Source organism: Lithobates pipiens, unplaced genomic scaffold, assembly GCF_037356315.1.
Source record: "Lithobates pipiens isolate NorthernLeopardFrog02 unplaced genomic scaffold, aLitPip1_a1.2 Scaffold_16, whole genome shotgun sequence".
Taxonomy (NCBI): Eukaryota; Metazoa; Chordata; class Amphibia; order Anura; family Ranidae; genus Lithobates; species Lithobates pipiens.
In genome coordinates, this window is record NW_027507748.1 from 15673124 (window position 1) to 15695688 (window position 22565).

At 48.5% G+C, this 22565-nt stretch overlaps 1 protein-coding gene across 1 annotated transcript; it reads right to left on the reverse strand.

Annotated features, from left to right (window-relative positions):
- Positions 1-714: 714 nt before the first annotated feature.
- On the reverse strand, positions 715-7427 carry LOC143984208 (uncharacterized). The gene is made up of 3 exons (XM_077484498.1): positions 6973-7427; positions 2454-2521; positions 715-999 (listed from the first exon to the last, which is right to left on the reverse strand). The coding sequence occupies exons 1-3, from the start codon at positions 7262-7264 to the stop codon at positions 718-720; spliced, it is 642 nt and encodes a 213-aa protein (XP_077340624.1). The 5' UTR covers positions 7265-7427; the 3' UTR covers positions 715-717.
- Positions 7428-22565: the final 15138 nt, after the last annotated feature.

Sequence of the window (22565 nt, forward strand, 5' to 3'; positions counted from 1 at the left end):
AAAATAAAAATAAAAAATTAAATTAAATAATGCTGGATAAATGACACATGCCTTTGCCCAGCCATCACGAATAATCACCAATAATAGTAATAATTTTCCTGATTTGTTTATTTCCTATGATTGCCAGCTCCATCTAGTGGCCACAATGCGATATTTTCCTGAAATGCGTCAATCCAGAAAATAAGAAATTACGGCCACTAGATGGAGCCGATGATTATAGGTAATAAATGTATTTGGCAAGTTAGAGTGAATATTCGTGTTGGCTGGGTCGAATGCTTGTGACATTTCTTACTCAAAGCTGAAGATATTTGGATTCTTACATAAGCTCACTTACTGTAGAGCTGGTTTTAAAAACAAACCTCTAACCATTTTTTTTTTTTGGGGGGGGGGGGGGGGCGTGGGGCACGGACAGCTATAAAAGATGTGCGTGTGCGGTTTAGCACCTCTGTCTGTGCTAGGACTGATTTCCATGACTTCCTCTTCTTAAAACAAAAAAACTCATAATGTGTACAAATTGCATAATAATAAAAGTAAATAAAATAACATATCAGTAGGTATCCTCAGGAAGTCTACAGGACATGACAGAAAGGCACCAGTTTTACATTCATCTCCATAAATAGATGGGGTGTCCATTCCTCAGTAGAATTTGTGGAGTGCACTTCCATCCCCCATTCCAGATTGGTGGATTACCCCCCCGCCCCCCCCTGCCCTCACTCTTTACTCAAAATGTAGAACAACGAGCCCAGGACTGGATATGGATTTGTTATGAATGGGTTGTGAATATCCAACCTCCATGACACTGAGAGGAAGATCTTCAAAGATTTCATGGGTGGATGTAGATATGTTGTTGATGGGTTGCCCATATCCAACTTCCATTATGTTCGGAGACTCATCTTCGTGGATCTCATGGGTGGATGTGGACCCATTGCGGATTGGTTGTGAATATCCTTCCTCCATGATACTCAGAGGAAGATCTTTTCTTTCCTCTTTGCAACAAATCTAGAAATATAAAAAAGACACAAACGCAGGTCAGGTGATTGAGCAATATATCACTATGATATTTATTTACAGAGGTCAGCATTTCCCAAAACGTATTTGTCTTGTATCTTCATCATAAGATTTTAACAACTGTGCTGTTCAGAATCAACATCTATCTCACCCCACCTATGTGTACAAGAAGGCAGAATGTAGTAGATGATTGCCTCACCCACAACTCCGCCTCCTTCGATCATCTCCAGCCGCTTCTGTGTGCTGCAAGCAGGATCCTGGCTAGTGTGTTGATGTCAGCGTCCTTGCCTTTCCCTACGCATTTCATCGTATGTCTTCCCGGCAAGATGTAGTATGATGAAACGCATCAAAAGTTTACACACCCTAGTGATTTTGGCCTGATAACATGCCTACAAGTTTACACAAAGGGGTTTGAATAGCTATTAAAGGTAACCATCCTCACCTGTGATCTGTTTGTTTGTAATTAGTGTGTGTGTGTGTATAAAAGGTCAATGAGTTTCTGGACTCCTGACAGACCCTTGCATCCAGTGGCGTAACTAGAACCTTCAGGGCCCCGATGCAAGAAACCATGAACCCCAGGCAGGGCCCTTCCCTCCGAGCAGTGAAACTCCAGGGCGTGGTCACAGGTATGACCTTTGTGAGCCCTGTAGTTCCACCACTGGTATCAGTAGTTTTTTTTAAATAGAGTTTGTTTACCCGGGAGAAGTATGTAGTGCAGTGTGGGCCGGACTCGGGGGGGGGGGCGAGACTCTGGCTGGGGAGAACAGACATCGGACTGAGCGGCAATTACAACCTCACTGTGCCATCAAACGCAACCACTGTGCCCATCAAATTCCACCACTGTGCCCCCCCCCCGCCGTCTGCCCGGCACTTATCCTGTCTCGGTGGGGCAGCGGGTGACAGCGGTGAGCAGTGTCCTCCATGTCTTCTCCTGTCCTCTCCTATGATTGTATGCCTGATAGGCGTCCAATCACAGCGCCTGTCGTTTTTCGGCCAATCAGGTGATGGGTAAAAGACTCCAAGAACCTGATTGCCGGAGAGGCGGTTCAGTGTTAGGAAAGCAAAGTCATTCGCTTTTCTAAAACACAGCTGGGTGAACTGCGAGCGCCAAGCATGGCTCTCACTGTTTACATTTTTTTTTTATGCCTATTAGAGCCTATGGCTCTAATCAGGTGCTTCAAAACACTCCCTGTAATTCAGGCGCCCGAAAAAGGGGCTGGGCGCCTGAATAGAGGGTGGCAGCGGTGGCCATAGATTGATTCATGAATCTATCTATAGGTGATAGAGGGAGTGGCTGGAGAGAGTGGGCTGTGCCCGGGCGCCCTTATGGATGCACCGCCACTGATGCCACTTCAACCTCTGCATGCTATTGTGAAGGTATCGCTGGTATAGATAATAGCCGTCTAGTGATGCCATTTAGAGAACTATTATAAAATATTACTCACCAGAACACGGATAGTCATTCCAGCGGCATTGGGAGGTCCTGGTAATGTTTGGAAATTTGAATGAGAATCTGTCAGAGAATAAAGTTCATATTAACCATTTTGTGGGATATTTTTCAGAGTGTGATAATGCAATATATAGATATAGAACCGTGTAATTATATACAAGCTTTATAACTGACCTGTAATATCCCTGAAGCAGAGCAGAATAGAGAAAAACAATGTTACCATTCTATGTCATACAAGAATATAACACCCCCCATGTTCAATCTATACAGTTCAGGTTATTACCCCAATGTATGGACCTGCCCCAAGTAGGAATATTGTGCACCACCTTAGTCCTTTAGGCTCAGCTTTGAACCTGGACCAGTCCAGTTATATAATACTGCATGTACATATGGGAGTGAAGGATAGCACAAGATATTTTCTACACTGCCAGCTACTAATACATGTAACTATAGGGCCATCCAGCATTAGTGTGCAATGCATGGGAAGGAGAGGAGGCACTGAGCTCAATGGACAGCTTGGAGCTTTGGACCAATAGTACAGCACCATTGGTCCCAGCTGTCCAATAAAAATGCTGCTGAAGGCAGCCTGATAAAGTGTATGGTAGGCTGCAGCTGTATGTGGTGCGGAGCGGTACCGGTGTGTTTCCGTCTATTCTGGATAGGTAGGTCTCCTGCATTCTGGAACTTTGTCCCTGAAACGGACAGTTCTGGGCCTGGTTCACACCTATGCAGGTTGCAGTTTGCATTTTTCGATACACATTTTTGATCCATTGAAGTTTATGGTACCAAAAACCAGAAAAAAAAAATCCATATGGATTGTAGTGCGTTTCTGCAAAAGTAAAAACGCACTAAAAAAAAAAAAAAAAAAAAAAAAAAAAGGGGGGGAAGGGAAGGAAGAAGGTATAGGTGTGAACCGGTCCTTAACCACTTAAGGACCGCCTCACGCCGATGTACGTCGGCAGAATGGCACGGCTGGGCACAATCATGTACTGGTACGTTGCTCTTTAAGTGCCCAGCCGTGGGTCGGGAGCGCGCCCAGTCCTGAGCTCCGTGACCGTGGCCGCGGGACCAGCCGACCTGATCGCCGCTGGGGTCCCACGATCGGGTCACAGAGCTGAAGAACGAGTTGAGGTCTGTGTAAACAAACCTCTCCCCGTGCTTCCTAGTGTGGCTGTCACCGATCATCTCTTCCCTTTTATAGGGAAAGACGATCAGTGACGTCACCTGCCAGGCCACGCCCCCTACAATAAAAAAAACACATAACGTTACACATAACACCTACACTGCCGCCTAGTGGTTAACTCCTTCACTGCCATTTACACAGGAATCATTGATTTAAATAGCACTGATTGCTGTATAAATGACAATGGTCCCAGAAATGTATCAAAAATGTCCGATGTGTCCGCCATAACGTCGCAGTCACAATAAAAATCGCTGATCGCCACCATTACTAGTAAAAAAATAATATTAATAAAAATGCTATAAAACTATCCCCTATATTGTAAACGCTATAACTTTTGTGAAAACCAATCAATAATCACTAATTGCTATTTTTTTTTTACCAAAAATATGTAGAAGAATACGTATCGGCCTAAACTGAGGAAAAAAACACGTTTTTTTTATATATTTGTGGGGGATATTTATTATAGCAAAATGTAAAAAATATTGCATTTTTTTTCAAAATTGTCGCTCTATTTTTGTTTATAGCGCAAAAAATAAAAACCGCAGAGGTGATCAAATACCACCAAAAGAAAGCTCTATTTGAGGGGAAAAAAAGGATGCCAATTTTGTTTGGGAGCCACGTCGCACGACCGCGCAATTGTCAGTTAAACTGAAGCAGTGCCGAATCGCAAAAAGGGGCCTGGTCCTTTGGCTGCAAATTGGTCCGGGGCTGAAGTGGTTAATGTCAGTACCAACCATGTAGTATAAGGGCCGGCCTGATTGAATACAAATTGAAACTCCTAAGGTTTGACCTCATATTATGTGATTTTTGGTAAACCTGAAGGGATTTTTTATTTATTTATTTATTTTTTACAGAATATTGGATAGTGTGTATCCTGCTTAAAGTGGAGGGCCACCCAAAAAAAAATAAAATAAAAAAAATGTACTTACCTGAAACCGCTGTTGCTAGGCAGTCTTCCTAATCTGCCTCTTCTTACTCCACAACGCTTCCTCCTCTTCGGTGAGCGGCCCCGTTGGCTTCTGGGACAGGTGGGTGTCCCAGAAAACAATAGGGCCATGCACAAAACCCCCCTGCGCCACTCGCGCATGCGCAGTAGGAAACGGCCAGTAAAGCCGCAAAGGCTCCACTGCCTGTTTCCCTTCGTTAAGCTGGAGGCGTGGGTAGCCGAAACGATGGATGGATCGGCCTCTGGGGCGGCCGACATCGTGGGATCGCTGGTCAGGTAAGTGTACTTATTAAAAGTCAGCAGCTACAGTGTTTGTAGCTGCTGACTTTAAAAAAAAAAATAAAAAAAAATGTATTGGCCGGAGCGCCCCTTTAAGGCCTTATTCACACCTATGGCATTTTTAGTGCTTTTTTGCATTTTGCAGATTTGCACTACAGTCCATCTATCATGGTTTCCCATGGAACATGTTTTTTAGTGCAAATCTGCAAAATGCACTAAAAATGCCATAGGTGTGAATAAGGCCTTAAAAGGGGCGTTCCGGCCAATACATTTTTTTTTTTTTTTTTAAGTTTTGCAGATTTGCACCACAGAACATGTTCCATAGGAAACCATGTTAGATGGACTGTAGTGCAAATCTGCAAAATGTAAAATGCACTAAAAAGGAATAGGTGTGAATCAGGCCTTACGAGTGCAGCATCTGCAGCCCCTCTGTATGTGGATAGAGGTAGCTGTGTGTAAGAGTGGCCACTAGGAGGCAGCATTGCATTTCAAAAGATCGCCTCCTTTCACCAGCCTTTGGGTTTCCAGCATGAGTTTCCATCCTTGCGTAATTAGAAACATACTGTGCTGTGATTGCCAAACCGGAGAAGCAGAGGCTACTTCCGTGTAAGATGAGGTTTTATTTTCCTGTACAGCTTTTAACAGGGAGGTGCGGTGAGGTCGAGTGGCTGGTGAGGTCAGTGGGTAGTATCAGATCCAGATACACACAGGTCACATAAGCCGCGATCATTAGAGTGAGAGCGATAATTCCAGCGCTAGACCTCTCCTAGCTCTAAACATGGAATTAGTAAAAAAAAAAAAAAAAAAAGTAAAGCGTCTCCTATGGAGATTTATAAGTACTGAAGTTTGGCGCCATTCCACGAGTGTGCGCAATTTTAAAGCGTGACATGTTAGGCATCTATTTACTTGGCGTAACATCATCATTCACATTATACAAAAAAAGATTAAAAAATAAATAAAAAAAGGACTAACTTTATTCCCCCCCCCCCCCAAAAAGAAAAGGAAAAAAAAAATTGCTGCACGAATACCGTGTGACATAAAAAGTTGCAACAACCGCCATTTTATTCACTGGGGTATCTGATAAAACTATATATATATATATATATATATATATATATATATATATATATATATATAATGGTTGGGAGTTCTGAGTAATTTTCTAGCAAAAAAAATAAAAAATTATGATTTTTACATGTAGGAGAGAAGTTTCAGAATTTGGCCTGGGTGGCGAGGGGTTAATAACCATATGTAATATTCAAATAATTATTATATATTGTTTTTAAGGTAATTTATTATATTTTTCCAAAAATCTGTACTCAAGCAGGTGGCTTAACAGGACAAATTACTGAAGTTTGAAGTTATAACTTCCAACCGGTAATTTCACATTAAATAGATAAATAATAAATGATTATGGTATGACATAGTAATATATGATTTCGCTTGGACCTTTACATTAGAATCAGTTTCTCCCTCTTAACTGTGTGAGGAAAAACCTGGGATTGTGGGTAAATCTTATACACACAAACACATGTATTTTCCTTGTAGATAAGAGGGCTGGAAGGCAGCATTTGTCTTTTTAGACACGCCCCCTTCTATGACACCGCAGTGAGAGGCGTGCCTCCACTGCAGCATTTTTATTGGACAGTTGGGACCAATGGTGCTGTACCATTGGTCCAAAGCTCCAAGCTGTCCATTGAGCTCAGTGCCTCTGACAAGAAGTGAGGAGAGGCACTGTGAGCTCATCCTCTCCGTCTGCTGCCAGCAGAGTGTGTGAGCGTGTAATTAAAGTGGCCGCTCTGTATGCAGCTTCTGACAGGCTGCACAAGGAGCCCCGTATCTCCAGAACCATTGGGTCCTAGGAGCCCCAAGTGTTTTTTTTTTTTTTACCAGTGTTGGGGTAGGACTTGAGCTACATACCCCCCCCCCCCCCAAATTTGGGGTCTCTATGAACCCAGGTCGCCGAGTTATGACCCTCTTTTTTTATGGCAGGTGAGGCCCTGACTCACCTGCTTCCCCTGACTGCACGTCTCTGGCTTTTAACTCCTTCTTGCACCTTTTATACTTTTTTTTTTTAATTCAAAATATCACCACTGCCCCTCTCACCTCCGATCTCCAGCCGGTATTCCCGGATCTCCTCACTGACCGGGTTTGTGATCCTGACCCGGAATCTCCTCTCGGCGTCGTCTCTCTGCACACTGGGGATAATCAGCATCCTATTGTCATCTATCAGCCGGTATCTTTCAGGGATCGGCTCCCCGTCCACCTCCCAGGTCACAGCGCTCTCTTCTCCAGAGAACTGGACCCTCACCGCCATCTCTTCACCCAGCCGGCCCCCAGTACTGGTAATGTTGGAGAAGAGGACCGTATCTGGAGAAGAACAATCACTATCAGTCATAGGTCACCAACATGGAGTCCAGGAATATGGAATAGAAAAGAGCGTAGGACTGGGTGCAGTGTGCGTAGGAGAGGAGTACTAGAGGGTAAAACTGGGTGCAGTGTATGTAGGAGAGGAGTTCTGGAGGGAAGAACAGGGTGCAGTGTGCGTAGGAGAGGAGTACTTGAGGGGAGGACAGGCTGCAGTGTATGTAGGAGAGGAGAACTGGAGGGGAGGACAGGATGCTGTGTGCGTAGGAGAGGAGTACTGCAAGGAAAGACAGGGTGCAGTGTATGTAGGAGAGGCGTACTGGAGGGGTGGACAGGGTGCAGTGTATGTAGGAGAGGAGTACTGGAGGGGTGGACCGGGTGCAGTGTTTGTAGGAGAGGAGTACTGGAAGGGTGGACAGGGTGTAGTTTGTGTAGGAGAGGAGTACTGGAGGGGAGGACAGGGTGTAGTTTGTGTAGGAGAGGAGTACTAGAGGGGAGGACATGGGGCAGTGTATGAAGGAGGAGTACTAGAGAATGGGACAACGGGCAGTGTGTAGGAGAGAAGAGCAGGAGGTATAACAGCAAGTAGTATGTACAGAATTGGAGTGAGGGCCAATTAATGCATGCGGAGCGCAGAGGGGTGACTGATTCCATGGGAGCGCCCCCCAGAGCTCAGGGAGCGCACGTCTGAGGGACCCTTCCTGAACAATCTACCCTGTGCTAGGCGCAGCGAGCGTTCGGGGTTAGGTGCGACTCTGCTGGCGGGCCACAGAGGGGAAGGTGCGACTGGAGTGCAGAGGGGTGACAGCACACATTTGGCACCCCCCAAGCGCAAAGTTGTCTTTCCCAGTCCAGAGCTCTCACCTCCTAGAACATTTCAGAGATTGGGGCTGCCGAGGAATCCTCACACATTGTGTCCCTTCAGGCTGGCAGGAGGCGCTTCTGTCTGTGTATAATATCAGCTGCTTCCTTTACCAGGACGGCTCCGCTCCTCACCACACTGAGCAGAGGTTCATTTCATACAGAGGTGCCTTGATGTCACGGGAGGATTGCCCGCCAATTCCCCGCCCCTTCTTCTCTTCAATCCTGTAAAGTCATTTCACTCTCATAGCTGAGAACTGTCTGTGTACAACTAGGAGCAGCAGCAGCAGCAGTAGTAGTAGTGGCAGGGAGGGTACAGAGATGTTGATCCAACACTCTGCCAGCTGTCAGTTCTGTGAAAGTTTCAGTTATGTAATGAGGACATTCACTCACTGTGAATGAGAAAGAAAATCGTCAAACGGTATTTCACTCTGGGCACTGTCAAGCGGCGTCTCTCTCTGGGCACTGTCAAGCGGCGTCTCTCTCTGGGCACTGTCAAGCGGCGTCTCTCTCTGGGCACTGTCAAGCGGCGTCTCTCTCTGGGCACTGTCAAGCGGCGTCTCTCTCTGGGCACTGTCAAGCGGCGTCTCTCTCTGGGCACTGTCAAACGTCATTTTGCTCTGGGCATTGTCAAATGGAATTTCGCTCTGGGGATTGTCAAATGGAATTTCGCTCTGGGGATTGTCAAACAGTGTCTCTCTCTGGGCATTGTCAAACGGTAGTTCGCTCTGGGCATTGTCAAGCGGAATTTCGCTCTGGGGATTGTCAAACGGTGACAAAAATTAGAGGAAGTATCCGGAGCACAGAGCGCGGCAGTTCACTGTCTGCCCAGAAGAGGACGGAACATCAGCAGTGATTGGATGACGCGGAGGACAGACATTGGCTCAACAATTCAACAAACTGTTTTAGTTATAGAAATTCCTCCACCAATAAGATTTCTTGGTGAAAATTGTAAACCAGAAACATCAGATAAAACCTAGAATACCTTCACCGATCCGACAACAGAGGAGAGAAGTCTGGCCGATCACCTTCTGTACGATTCTAGTGATCGGGGCTCTCCACACAGCCCCAGGGACTGCAGTACCCTCTTCCTCCATAGGGTGGCAGGAAATATACAATTCCAGGGAATGTCAGTGGGTTCCTCCGGTGTGTTTTCTCTCCGGTGTGAGATGAAATCTCCGATCTTCTCACCCCACATCTCCGATCTCCGGCTCCTCTCTGTGCTCCTCCACACCGTACACTAGAAGTCCTCTCTCTCCATTGTACACGTGATCTCACATTTCCCCTATCCCAGTTTTTAACCCCTTATCTACCAGAACAATTTTATCATTTTTGCACACGTTAAAGTGGAGTTCCACTCAAAAGTTTCACTTGTCCATCTCTCCTCCCCCCACTACCCTCCGGTGGCACATTTGCCACCTTTCAGGGGGGAGGGGGAATAGGGTTACCACCTTTTCTTTGAGTCAAACCTGAACATTTTGCCAGCGCATGCCAATGTTTGTTTAGTATACATTATAGTATTGTAAAATACCTTGGACACCTTCTGGGTGTTCCAAGGGCAGTAGTAATGTGGCGCGTGTAGCGGAAAACATTGGTAGGGTTGCCACCTGTATGGGTTTTTCCCAGACAGTCCGGGTTTTGAATGATGTGTTTGGGTTTTCATCTGCTCCAGACCCGGACACATCATTCAGACCGGACTACACCGGGAATGACAAGTCTGTACGATGATCGGTTGCATGTCTCCCCTCCCCGCCGTCCCTGCAGCCTGCCTCACTCACACAGCAGAACGAAGCTTCCTTCTCATTCAGCTCTGTATACACACAAGATGAGGAGGAGCAGGAACACACACTGATGTCAGGTCTGAAAGTTATCTATGCTTAGTAGATGGACAGGGAGGAGGGGAAGAGAGTGGCTGGGAAGGAGGAAACTAAAACGATGTACACTTGGTGGAGTGACTGCACTAGCCCTCTCCCCCCAGCACATATCCACCCCCTCCCTTCCAACACATATCCACCCCCTCCCTTCCATCACTAGCCCCCTCCCTTCCAGCACACATCCACCCCCTCCCTTCCAGCACTAACACTGTTCCCCCAGCACATATCCACCCCCTCCCTTCCAGCACTAGCCCTCTCCCCCAGCACATATCCACCCCCTCCCTTCCAGCACTAGCCCTCTTCCCCCCGCACATATCCAACCCCCCTTCCAGCACTAGCGCTCTTCCCCCCAGCATATATTCAACCCCCCCTCCAGCACTAACCCTCTCCCCCAGCACATATCCAACTCCCCTTCCAGCACTAGCCCTCTCCCCCCCAGCACATATCCAACCCCCACTTCAAGCACTAGCCCACTACCCCAGCACATATCCAACCCTTCTTCCAGCACTAGCCCTCTCCCCCCAGCACATATCCAACCCCCCTTCCAGCACTAGCAATCTCCCCCAGCACATATCCAACCCCTCCCTTCTAGCACTAGCCCTCTCCCCCAGCACATATCCAACCCCCCTTCCAGTACTAGCCCTCTTCCCTCCCAGCACATATCCGACCCCTCCCTTCCAGCACTAGCCCTCTCCCCCCAGCACATATCCACCCCCTCCCTTCCAGCACCAGCCCCCTACCTTTCAGCTCTAGCCCTCTCCCCCAGCACATATTCACCCCTCCCTTCCAGCACTAGCCCCCTCCCTTCCAGCACTAGCCCTCTCCCCCAGCACATATCCACCCCCTTCCTTCCAGCACTAGCAATCTCCCCCAGCACATATCCGTCCCCTCCCTTCCAGCACTAGCCCCCTCCCTTCCAGCACTAGCCTTCTCCCCCCAGCACATATCCACCCCCTCCCTTCCAGCACTAGCCCTCCCCCCAGCACATATCCACCCCCTGCCTTCCAGCATTAGCCCCCTCCCTTCCAGCACTAGCCCTCCCCCCAGCACATATCCAACCCCCCTTCCAGCATTAGCCCTCTCCCCCAGCACATATCTACCCCCTCCCTTTCAGCACTAGCCCTCTCCCCCCAGCACATATCGACCCCATCCCTTTCAGCACTAGCCCCCTCCCTTCCAGCACTAGCCCTCTCTCCCCAACTCATATCCACCCCTCAAGCACTAGCCCCCTCCCTACCAGAACTAGCCCTCTCCCCCCCAGCACATATCCACCCCCTCCCTTCCAGCACTAGCCCTCTCCCTTCCAGCACTAGCCCCCTCCCTTCCAGCACTAGCCCCCTCCCCCAGCACATACCCACCGCCTTCCTTCCAGCACTAGCCCTCTCCCCCATCACATATCCACCCCTCCCTTCCAGCATTAACCCTCTGCCTTCCAGCCCTAGCCCTCTCTCCCCAGCTCATATCCACCCCCTACCTTCCAGCACTAGCCCCCTCCCTTCCAGCACTAGCCCTCTCCCCCAGCACATATCCACCCCCTCCCTTCCAGCACTAGCCCCCTCCCTTCCAGCACTAGCCCCCTCCCCCAGCACATATCCACCCCCTCCCTTCCAGCACTAGCCCCCTCCCTTCCAGCACTAGCCCCCTCCCTTCCAGCACATATCCACCCCCTCCCTTCCAGCAGTAGCCCTCTCCCTTCCAGCACATATCCACCCCCTCCCTTCCAGCACTAGCCCCCTCCCTTCCAGCGCTAGCCCTCTCTCCCCAGCACGTATCCACCCCCTTCCTTTTAGCACTAGCCCTCTCCCCTAGGACATATCTACCCCCTCCCTTTCAGCACTAGCCCTCTCCCCCAGCACATATCCACCCCCTCCCTTCCAGCACTAGCCCCCTCCCTTCCAGCACTCGCCCTCTCCCCCCAGCAATGTGGTAGAGTCAGGTTATGCCCCAGTAGATGAATTTGTGGTCGAAATACGTAGGACTAGCATATTCCTGCTCCCCACATTGCGGTTTCTATTTTTAATGTAATATCACGTGATTTTTTTTTACAGACTATTTGTTTTTTATCCAAGTATTTTCATAAACCGTTACTAGTTGAATTTCACCATGAGAGGCGTTTTTTATGTTTTTTCCCTCTATGAGACATTGTGTGACAAGCTTTACAGCTGTTCGAGGTCCAGAAGGCTCATCTACCTCCCTCAATTGGAGACTACAAAGGATTGAGATCCGAGACGAGGAACCTCGAGGCGAAGTACCATTTGGCCAGCAACCCCTTGGTTTGGGCTATCAGAGCCTCTTATAAGCTCGGATGACACACTGCTATACGATGGATGTGTCCAACCTATCCGGTAAGAGTAGCCACCTTCAATAACTATCTTGCAATCTGTTTCAAGAGTTTGAGGCCTGAGATGTTTGGAAATTTCAACTTCGGGAGTGTTATTTGAAAATTTCATGAGTTCCACGACAGTGAACATTCTTCCCTGGGACTTTGGTGGACTGTTCCCATTTACATTCCAATTTTGGTTTACACACACTTATTTTCACATATAGGTGCTTTTTAGCGCTGAACTTTCTAGATTTATAATTCCTTTGAGTGACCTCAGAGCGATAACAGAGAGCGTCGCCCATGTGCCACAGACAATGTCTGTTTCAGCAATTCCTGCGGCGAGGACAGGCAAGGGAAGTTAATCCATAATATATATATATATATATATATATATATATATATATATATATATATATATATATATATATATATGTATATGATGGATTTCTTCATTTTGAGTAGTTGTATGTCTTACCTGGTTTCCACCACTAGAGGGAGTAAGAGCAGCCTGATGCATACTTACATGCCTTTCAGTACACCCGCTCAGTGAAGCCTGGTTCTCCAGCTGTCTCACGTCTCCACTGCAGTCCCTGCCACAACAAGGTAACACAGGGGTCCCACCCAGCTCCGGTGGAGTTCTCCTTTTCCCCCCCTGGATACCGCGGTCCTCGTGCACACGTGCTGGGCGCGTTCCCGGCCTAATGGAGGAGGGGGGAGTGTGGTTGTGAGCCGTGCACGTCAGTGTGCACGGCGCTGTACTGCGCAGGCGCCAGGCGGCATATTTAAAAAGCCCAGAGCGTCAGGGGGCTGTAAGTGGAGACACAGGAGCTGTGGGCAGTAAGCATGCCAAGGAATTGGATCCAGGCAAACCTTAGACACCTACTCGGCATCAGGTTGTGCAGTTTAAGCATATATATTTATTGTGAGACTTTAAGCACAACAGCGATTGCACTTTATACTAGTACCTCTGCTTCGTAGCTTAGGACTAGGTCTCCTCGTAAGAGGGTCTCAGGGGGAGGTAACAAGAACACTGGTAAATCACCACCTAGGTCCAGGGGTTCTAAAAGTGCCTGTAAGTTACCATCCCCCCCTGCAAGACTGGAGCCAGCCTCTCAAGACGAGTCAGTGCCCCTGTCAGGTTTTGCAGCCTCTCCTAATGTCGCAGCCCCGAGATATGTCACTGAGGACTCCCTTAGGGCTACATTGGAGGGTTTTGAAGGGAGAATCATGAATTTTATTTCTGCTTCCCTGAAAGATAGCAGGAAAAGGGGTAGATCCCCTCCCTCTGCTGAAATTCCTCTCTCAGATGATTCTTCTGAAAATGAGGAGAGATCCCTATCTTGGGATAGGGATCATGAGCAGTCGGACGAGTCAGAGGAAGAGGAGAGAGTCCCCTCCTCGCAGGCGCTCAGAAAACAGGTGCAGTATTATACTGAATTGGTGCGTACCACATTCAGAATGCCTGCTGCTGAAGTCGCTACATCCTCTGTTTCTTCCCTGGGAGTCAGGAAAGCCCCACAGACTGCCTATTCCTTTCCAATCCATACCTTAATGGATAAATTGATGTATGAGGATTGGGGACATCCCGATAAACTGTTTGCTCCTCCTAAAAGGTTTTCTATGCATTATCCTCTGAAGGAGAGTGTTACCAAGAAATGGGGGGTCCCATCTGTTGATGCGGCTGTTTCTTGTGTGAATAAAAACCTGACTTGTCCCTTGTATAATGCCCAGGTATTTAAAGATCCAACTGATAAGAAGCTGGAAACCTTATTAAAAGCCTCCTTTTCCATGTCTAGCGCTGTGGTGCAACCTACAGTGGCAGCCGTGGGGTTGTGTCAGTTCCTCAAGGAACAGGTTAAGAGCAGATGCTTGGGATCCTTCCCACTGAGGAAGTAGAGAATTATGCAGAAATACCTCAAATTCTGTGTTTCATGATTGATGCGATTTTGGATTCTGTCCAACAAGCATCACGTTTGTCCCTCATGTTGGTACACATGCGAAGGGCCCTATGGATAAAGAATTGGGCAGCTGAGCTGTCATGCAAGAAGCATTTGATTGGGTTCCCGTTTAAAGGGGAACGTTTGTTTGGAGAAGAATTAGACAAATTCGTCCAAAAAATTTCAGGGGGTAAATCTTCTCTCCTTCCAGTCAAAAGGAGCAAACGTCCATCATTTAGGCGTTCTCTCTCTCCCGGAGCATCAAGCTCTAAACAGTGGCGACGGCCTTCTCAACCCTCCTCTACAGGAAAGGCTCAAGGCCGAGCCCAGGGACAGAAAAAGACTTTGGGGCGAAAGCCTGCCAAGCAGAGCCCAAAAGCTTCCTTGTGAAGGGGCGCCCCCACTCGGCTGAGTGGGGGGAAGGCTCCCGCAGTTTGCAGGAGCCTGGTGGGAAGAGATCCGGGACAAGTGGATGATCTCTTCGGTATCTCTGGGCTACAGGCTAGAGTTTCAGGAGATTCCACCTTCTCGCTTGCTAAGGTCAAGGATCCCCAGGGATCCAGTAAAGCAAAAAACACTACTTCTGGCCTTAGATCACTTACTATCCCAGTGGGTGATAGTGGAAGTGGACCCAAAAGAACAGGGTTCAGGGTTTTACTCAAATCTCTTCACCGTTCCGAAACCAAATGGAAGTGTCAGACCTATCCTGGATCTGAAGGATCTGAACCGGTTTTTACGCATCCGGTCCTTCCGAATGCAGTCAGTCAATCTGCACTGTGGTCTCCTCCCTGCAAGGAGGAGAGTTTATGGCATCAATAGACATCAAGGATGCATATCTCCATGTGCCAATTTTTCCCGCACACCAGAAATTTCTAAGGTTCGCGGTAGAACGGCGCTATTTTCAATTTGTGGCCTTGCCGTTCGGTCTTGCTACAGCCCCTCGAGTCTTCACAAAGATTCTAGACCCTCTCTTGGCAAACCTAAGAGCTCAGGGTATAGCCGTCATGGCTTATCTAGACGATTTGCTTCTCATGGAGAAAAGAGTAGCGTTCCTGAACCACAGCGTCACCAGAACGCTAGAACACCTGGAACGCCTAGGTTGGATCATAAACCTAGAAAAGTCGTCCCTACAGCCTGCTACCAGGTTGGAATACCTGGGTTGGATCAGCGACACCGCTCAGGGCAAGGTGTTTCTTCCACGGCCAAAAGCCTTGGCCATTGAGGATCTGGTGCGCCTAATTCTGGGCACGAGATCATCCCCTATTCGATTGTGCATGAGACTGTTAGGGAAAATGGTCGCCTCCTTCGAGGCCGTCCCATTCGCCCAGTTCCACTCAAGGCCTCTGCAAAAATGCATCCTTGCAGCTTGGAACAGGAAGCACCAGTCCTTGGATCTTCCTATGCGTCTATCCCCAGGGACACGCAAGAGTCTTGTCTGGTGGTTACAAACCAAGAATTTGCTGAAGGGCAAAACTTTTCTTCCTCTTCCATGGAAGATTATAACTACAGATGCCAGCCTGACAGGCTGGGGAGCAGTGTTGGAGGAGACGTGCTCGCAGGGGAAATGGTCTGCCATCGAGAAGCTATTGCCCATAAATGTCTTGGAGATCCGGGCAGTCTATATGGCTCTAATAAAGTGGTCTTACAGACTACGGGGTCTCCCTGTTCGGGTTCAGTCCGACAATGCCACAGCTGTGGCTTATATCAATCACCAGGGTGGTACCAGGAGTCTGGTGGCCCAAAAAGAGGTGAATCGCATACTTGTCTGGGCAGAAAGGCATGTTCTGTGTCTTTCTGCAGTCTTCATTCCAGGAGTGTAAAATTGGCAGGCGGATTTTCTGAGCCACCAGCAGTTGTGCCCAGGAGAATGGGCTCTGCACCCCGACGTGTTTCGGAACATATGTCGCAGGTGGGGTACTCCAGACGTAGATCTGTTTGCATCCAGGTTCAAACAGGAAACTGGACAATTTTGTGTCAAGGACAAGAGATGCACTTGCTCAGGGGTCAGATGCTCTGACAGTTCCCTGGGATCAGTACAATCTGATTTATGCCTTCCCCCCGTGCCCGCTTCTGTCGCGGTTCCTGGGAAGAATCAAGAGGGAGACAAAAATCGGTCCTTTTGGTGGCCCCGGCTTGGCCCAGGCGACCGTGGTACGTGGAGATCATGAAGTTGGCAGTAGGCAGGCCATGGATCCTCCCTCTCCAGCCAGATCTGCTCTCACAGGGTCCAATTTACCATCCTGCTTTACACAGTCTAAATTTGACGGTTTGGCTGCTGAGACCCACATTCTGAGAGACCGTGGGCTTTCGGGGCCAGTCCTTTCTACTCTGGTTAATGCCAGAAAGATGGCCTTCAGGCTTATTTTTTACTACAAAATCTGGAGGGCATATGTTTCCTGGTGTGCACTCAGGGAATGGCATCCTAGAAAGTATGTCATTAGCAGGATCTTGGCCTTTCTCCAGTCAGGCCTAGAAATGAATTTGGCCGTAAGCACTATCAAGGTGCAGATTTCGGCCTTGTCAGTATTTTTTCAGAAGCCACTTGCACTGCATTCCCTGGTGCGGGCTTTCATCCAGGGGGCTATGCGGTTAAGGCCACCAGTCAAACCTCCGGTATGCCCATGGGATCTAAATTTGGTTCTCTCGACTTTGCAGGGGCAACCTTTTAAACATTTGCATCTGGCTTCATTAGTTCTTTTGACCAAAAAAATTGGTCTTCTTGGTAGCCATATCCACGGCTAGAAGAGTATCAGAACTAGCAGCTCTCTCAAGCAAAGAGCCGTATCTAATTGTTCATAAGGACCGGGTGGTCATGCGCCCCAATAGGTCCTTTTTGCCTAAGGTGGTTTCGGGATTCCATTTGAATCAAGACGTAATCCTACCATCCTTTTTTCCGGACCCACAGTCCGCAGAAGAAGAATCCTTGCACACTTTGGATGTGGTTAGGGCAATCAGTATTCATCTTCAAGCAACGGCTCAGATAAGGAAAACTGATTGCTTATTTATTTTGCCGGAAGGCCCCAGGAAGGGCCAGGCAACATCAAAATCCAGGGTCGCTGATAGGCCAGTACGACTGGCCCTGTTGTACTGGGCCCAGCCAGCAGGGGGGCCCAGGCAAGCTGAGCAGATAAATATAAAAAAATAAAAATAAAAAAATCCTCCAACCATGGCCGATCCGGCTCAACTACCAACCAAATAGCCCCCACCACCCCCCGGTTATTTTTAAGTTTTATTTTTTTGGTGCAGATAGCGATCTGCAGACTAGGTGGTGGCAGGGGAGGGACTATTTCCTCTATTTCAGGTGCGGAAGAATACCTCTTCTGCACCCGCTCTTCATGCTGGCTGTGGCTCAAGTCCCCGCCAGTGCGTCCTCCATCGTGCCGTCCCCTTGGCGCCATGGAGTGATTCCTCCCTCTCTTGCGAGAAGTGCCAGTGAGGCGAGCGGCGGTGGCAGAACACAAAAAATAAGTAGCTGGCATCATTGACATGACCGCATCTGAATGGAATCATTTGTGGACAGTTGGACACTCCAGTCCAGGCAGCAGCAGGATCAGGGAAAAAGTGCCTCATGGAGCCCGGCTAAAAATGACACAGGTGTGTGCTTGCTTGGGGGGGGGGGGGGGAATTCAAGATCTACTACTGATGCAGCAGCGTATATACATGATGGTATTAGCAGCATGGGTGGCATTGTCTGCAGCAGAATATGGAATTGGTGGCATGGGTGGCACTGTCTGCAGGTAGCACATGCGTTATGGCCCATAAGACATGTGCTGCCTGCAGACAGTGCCACCCATGCTGCCAATGCCATATTGTGCTGCAGACAGTGCCACCCATGCTGCCAATGCCATATTGTGCTGCAGACAGTGCCACCCATGCTGCCAATGCCATATTGTGCTGCAGACAGTGCCACCCATGCTGCCAATGCCATAACGCATGTGATGCCTGCAGAGACAGTGCTATCCATGCTGCCAATGGCATTATGCCATTGGCGGCATAGGTGGCACTGTCTGCAGCACAATAGGTCATTGGCGGCATGGGTGCACTGTCAGCAAGTAGCACATGCGTTATGCCATTAGTGTCACGGCTGGCACTGTTTGCAGCACGTTACAGCATTGGCGGCACTGTCTGCCGGTAGCACATGCTTTATGGCCCATAACGCATGTGCTGCCTGCAGAGACAGTGCCGCCAATGCCGTAATGTGATACAGACAGTGTCACCCATGCCGCCAATGCCGTAATGTGCTACAGACAGTGCCACCAATGCCGTAATGTGATACAGACAGTGTCACCCATGCCACCAATGCCGTAATGTGCTGCAGACAGTGCCAGCCATGCCTATCACTTGTAGACAAACCTGCACTTTGTTTCAAGGCGGGGTCTGGGAAGGGGCTGGGACAGGGCGGGGCTGAAGGAGGGACCATGGGCAGGGCCAGGGGTGGAGCTGAAGGGGGCCCCGTCAGGTAGGCTGTACGGGGCCCCATGATTTCTATCAGCGGCCCTGTCAAAATCCACTCTCTCAAGGTGGATTAGACAGGTTATTTCTCAGGCCTATAGTGTTAAAGGGAAAATCCCTCCTTTTCAAGTGAAAGTGCACTCTACTAGGGCTGTAAGTGCTTCTTGGGCAGTGCATCACCAGGCCTCCCTGGCTCAGATCTGTAAGGCTGCAACTTGGTCATCAGTCCACACATTCACCAGATTCTATCAGGTGGATATCAGAGGGTAAGAGGATATCGCCTTCGGGCGCAGTGTACTGCAGGCTGCAGTTTAGGTCCTCCGGTCCCTGGCGGTCTATATTTATGATCTGTGTCTCCCTCCCCTCAATCTGAGCATTGCTATGGGACATCCCACTATGTAATGAAGCTCCTGTGTCCCGTGATGTATGATCAAGAAAATGGGATTTTTATATACAGCTTACCTGTAAAATCCTTTTCTTGAGAGTACATCATGGGACACAGGGCTCCCGCCTCTCTTGGGTTTTACGTGGTTTCTTATTGCTTTGCTACAAAACTGAGGTGCCTCCCATATGGGAGGGGTTATATAGGGGAGGAATTCTCCTTAATTGGGGTTAACCAGTGTCCAATCACCAGAGGGGACCTATATAACCCACTATGTAATGAGCTCCTGTGTCCCGTGATGTACTCAAGAAAAGGATTTTACAGGTAAGCTGTATATAAAAAAAAAATTTTTTTTTTTTTTTATATACAATACAGAATTCACTTTTTTATCCTCCAATTTCATTGCTGCCCTTGCCATGTCTATCAAACAGGCAGCCCGGCACCCAAATTAAGTGCGGTTACTGGCAGGATCTCCAGGTAAGAGACTTTGTAAACGATTCATAAAACAGGGCATCTTAAATTGGAACTTAACCTGAACAGGGAGGTACACATTTTTTTAGATTCTTCCTGCTCCCAATATTTTTGGAGGCTTCTCTTTTTTTTTTTTTATAGGCAATCTGAGCCATTGTTCACTCCCAACCCCTGGCCCTCAAATTCCTGGGACACGTCTCAGGTCCTAGGAGGCTGCGGGATCCATTCAGAAGGTGCAATGCGACTTGTGTATTCTCAGTGGGGAGCTGACTCCGAAGCCAAGATTTCGGTACCGGGGACCTGAAGAGCGGCAAAGAACCGGCCTGGGCAGGGCCGGATTAACATAGGGGCTTTTGGAGCTGCAGCTCCAGGCCCCCCATCATATTATAGGCCCAAACACATCAGTCAATCACCACCACGGCCCGGCCGTCGGCCGCCAGCCGCTATATACCTTCACATTGCATTATTTATAGGCCCACTATGTGTCAGACAGTCAAGTGGTTAAATGTAATTGTGGCGCAGGGCCGCCGGCGATACAGACAGTGTGTGCAGCCGCTACCACTGCGCCGCCGAGGGTTCTCGGCTGCTCGCATCCTGTAGGCGGAGCTTGACGTCCCGGCCGGCGTGACGTCATCCGGAGGCCTTCCCTGGCGTCCCGAGAGGCTGTCGCTTGACTGGGAAAGGAGCCTCCTCCCCTCTGGTAGCACACAGCAGGTCACCTACAGATAACCTGGGAGGAGAGATACGGGCATCACAGACAATTCTGCCAGCGGTCATGTCCAGTAAAACAGAGCCGCATGAGTGAGCTGTCTCCGATACTGAACCCAGAGAGATGTATGTGATAAGGAGATACTTGTATGGACAGTCCCATATACAGGAATGCCCCATAAGGGAGGAGCCATGAGGATTGGATTCTATTTTATATGGACTAATTCATATAGAAGTCCATATAATAACGTTATGTATGTTTGTATCTATTTGTCCACAAAACACACAGGATGTTTCTCTCCTTTTTTTGCTGCCTCTAAGCGTAGATCTCCTCTGAATTATGATACCTATTCAGACTGCGCTTCAGAGGTGATTGACAATATAGTTAGAAGGTGACAAATGTAATGCGTGGTTTCAGGGCACCTTCCCGTTCGCCTGAATGTGTCATGTTCTGCAGGCTTAGCGCCCACCTATCGCTACATACCAGGTAGATTTTTCCACAGGCGTGAAGCATCACGCTCGTGGCATGTAAACACCCCCAATCCATTGCCTATTGTAGTTCAAGGGGGAGCAGTTGGAAGGCAGTAAAAATGCAATTCAACTGCACATTTTTACCACCACCCAGCTACATGACTAAACTTAGCCTAAATGCCTTTGTGTGCATGAATACATGGGGTGGATTTACTAAAGACAAAGACTCTGCAAATGCAGCTGCTCCCGAGCTTAGTAAATGAGGGGGGGGGGCTCTGCTGACTTCCATCATCCAATCATGTGCAAGCAAAAATGCTGTTTTTTTTATTTGCCTTGCATGTGATTGTGTATTTGTGACGTGATGCTTCATCTCATTTAAAGCGGGAGTCCACCCGGACTCCGCTTTTTTTTTTTTTTTTTTTTTTTTTTAAAAGCCAGCAGCTACAAATACTGCAGCTGCTGACTTTTAAAATAGTGACACTTACCTGTCCAGCGCGCCCGCGATGTCGGCACCCGAAGCCGATCTCTAGGTCGCCTGTCGGGTCCTGCCGCCGCCATCTTGGGTATGGGAATCAGGAAATGGAGCCTTTCGGCTTCATTTCCCGGTTCCCTACTGCGCATGCGCGAATCGCGCTGCGCAATAAGGACGCTCCCCGCTGCCTCTAGGATCTGTGTGTTTCCCAGCAGGCAGCGGGGCACTTGAGGGAAGGGGCGGGCACTTGCGGAAAGGGGCGTACGTTACGCCCCTTTCCGCAGAGAGCTATCCCAGAAGTGGGTGCAGTTACCTGGATTATCCAGGTAACTGCACCCCCCTCCCCCCTGAAAGGTGCCGATTGTGGCACCGGAGGGGGGGAGGGTTCCGATGAACGGAAGGTCCACTTTAGGGTGGACCTCCGCTTTAAGCTTGGTACACAACAGAATATTTGCTTTTGTCAACCCAGCAGGTGGAACGGAAAAAAAAATGGTGAGACCGATGTACTATACTTGTGATGTTAGTGCAGCGATCTCTCTCGATGTGCCTTTTTTGTTTTGACAGGGGGACTGCCCTCCTGCCATTGGCAGCTAGCATTGATCAGATGCTGGTTTTCCAACATATGCTGGAGGTATGGAGGAAGGAGGAAGTGGGCACCTACCTTCACATATGGTGGAGCTGCTGTTTACTTTCCATAAAAAGGCCCAGCAAAATCCTAAGCACCAGGCCCATGATAGTCTTAATCCGGCCCTGGGCCTGGGTGAGGCACGTGCATGTTTATTAGAAGTTAGCAGATACGGTGTTTGTAGCTGACAAGTTTTATTTTTCCAGACCAAAGATCTTCTTCACAGAGGGTTCAAGTGACTCTGCGACTGAAGCAGCTGAGACCAGAAGTTCCAGCAGAATAAAAACTTGCTAAACTCTGGTATGAGCAGCGCTGAATCATCTCACTCAGGAAACCCGTTAGACCCCATACACACTATCCAACTTTTGTTGTCCAATTTCCTTCAGATTTACCAAAACCATGTAGTAAAGGGGCCTCCCTGATTGCATACAAATTGAAACTCCTAAGGTTTGACCTCATATTATATGGTTTTTGGTAAATCTGAAGGAAAAAAAAAAAAAAAAAAAAAAAAAAAAAAAAAAAAAATAAAAAAGGTAAAAAATAAAAAGCGACAGAATATTGGATAGTGTGTATCCAGCTTTAGAGTGCAGCACCTGCAGCCCCTCTGTATGTGGATAGAGGTAGCTGTGTGTAGGAGTGGCCACTAGGAGGCACCAATACATTTCAATAGGTCACCTCCTTTCACCAGCCTTGGGTTTCCAGCATGAATTTCCATCCTTGTGTAACTAGAAATCTCTGTCCGCCTACATACTGTGC

Coding starts and splice junctions, on each gene's coding strand:
- LOC143984208 (XM_077484498.1), bottom strand. CDS start 7,264: ATGACTGATAGTGATTGTTCTTCTCCAGATACGGTCCTCTTCTCCAAC. Junction 2,522..6,972: donor ATACCGGCTGGAGATCGGAG/GTGAGAGGGGCA, acceptor ATTCTCTGACAG/ATTCTCATTCAAATTTCCAA. Junction 1,000..2,453: donor GAATGACTATCCGTGTTCTG/GTGAGTAATATT, acceptor TTATATTTCTAG/ATTTGTTGCAAAGAGGAAAG.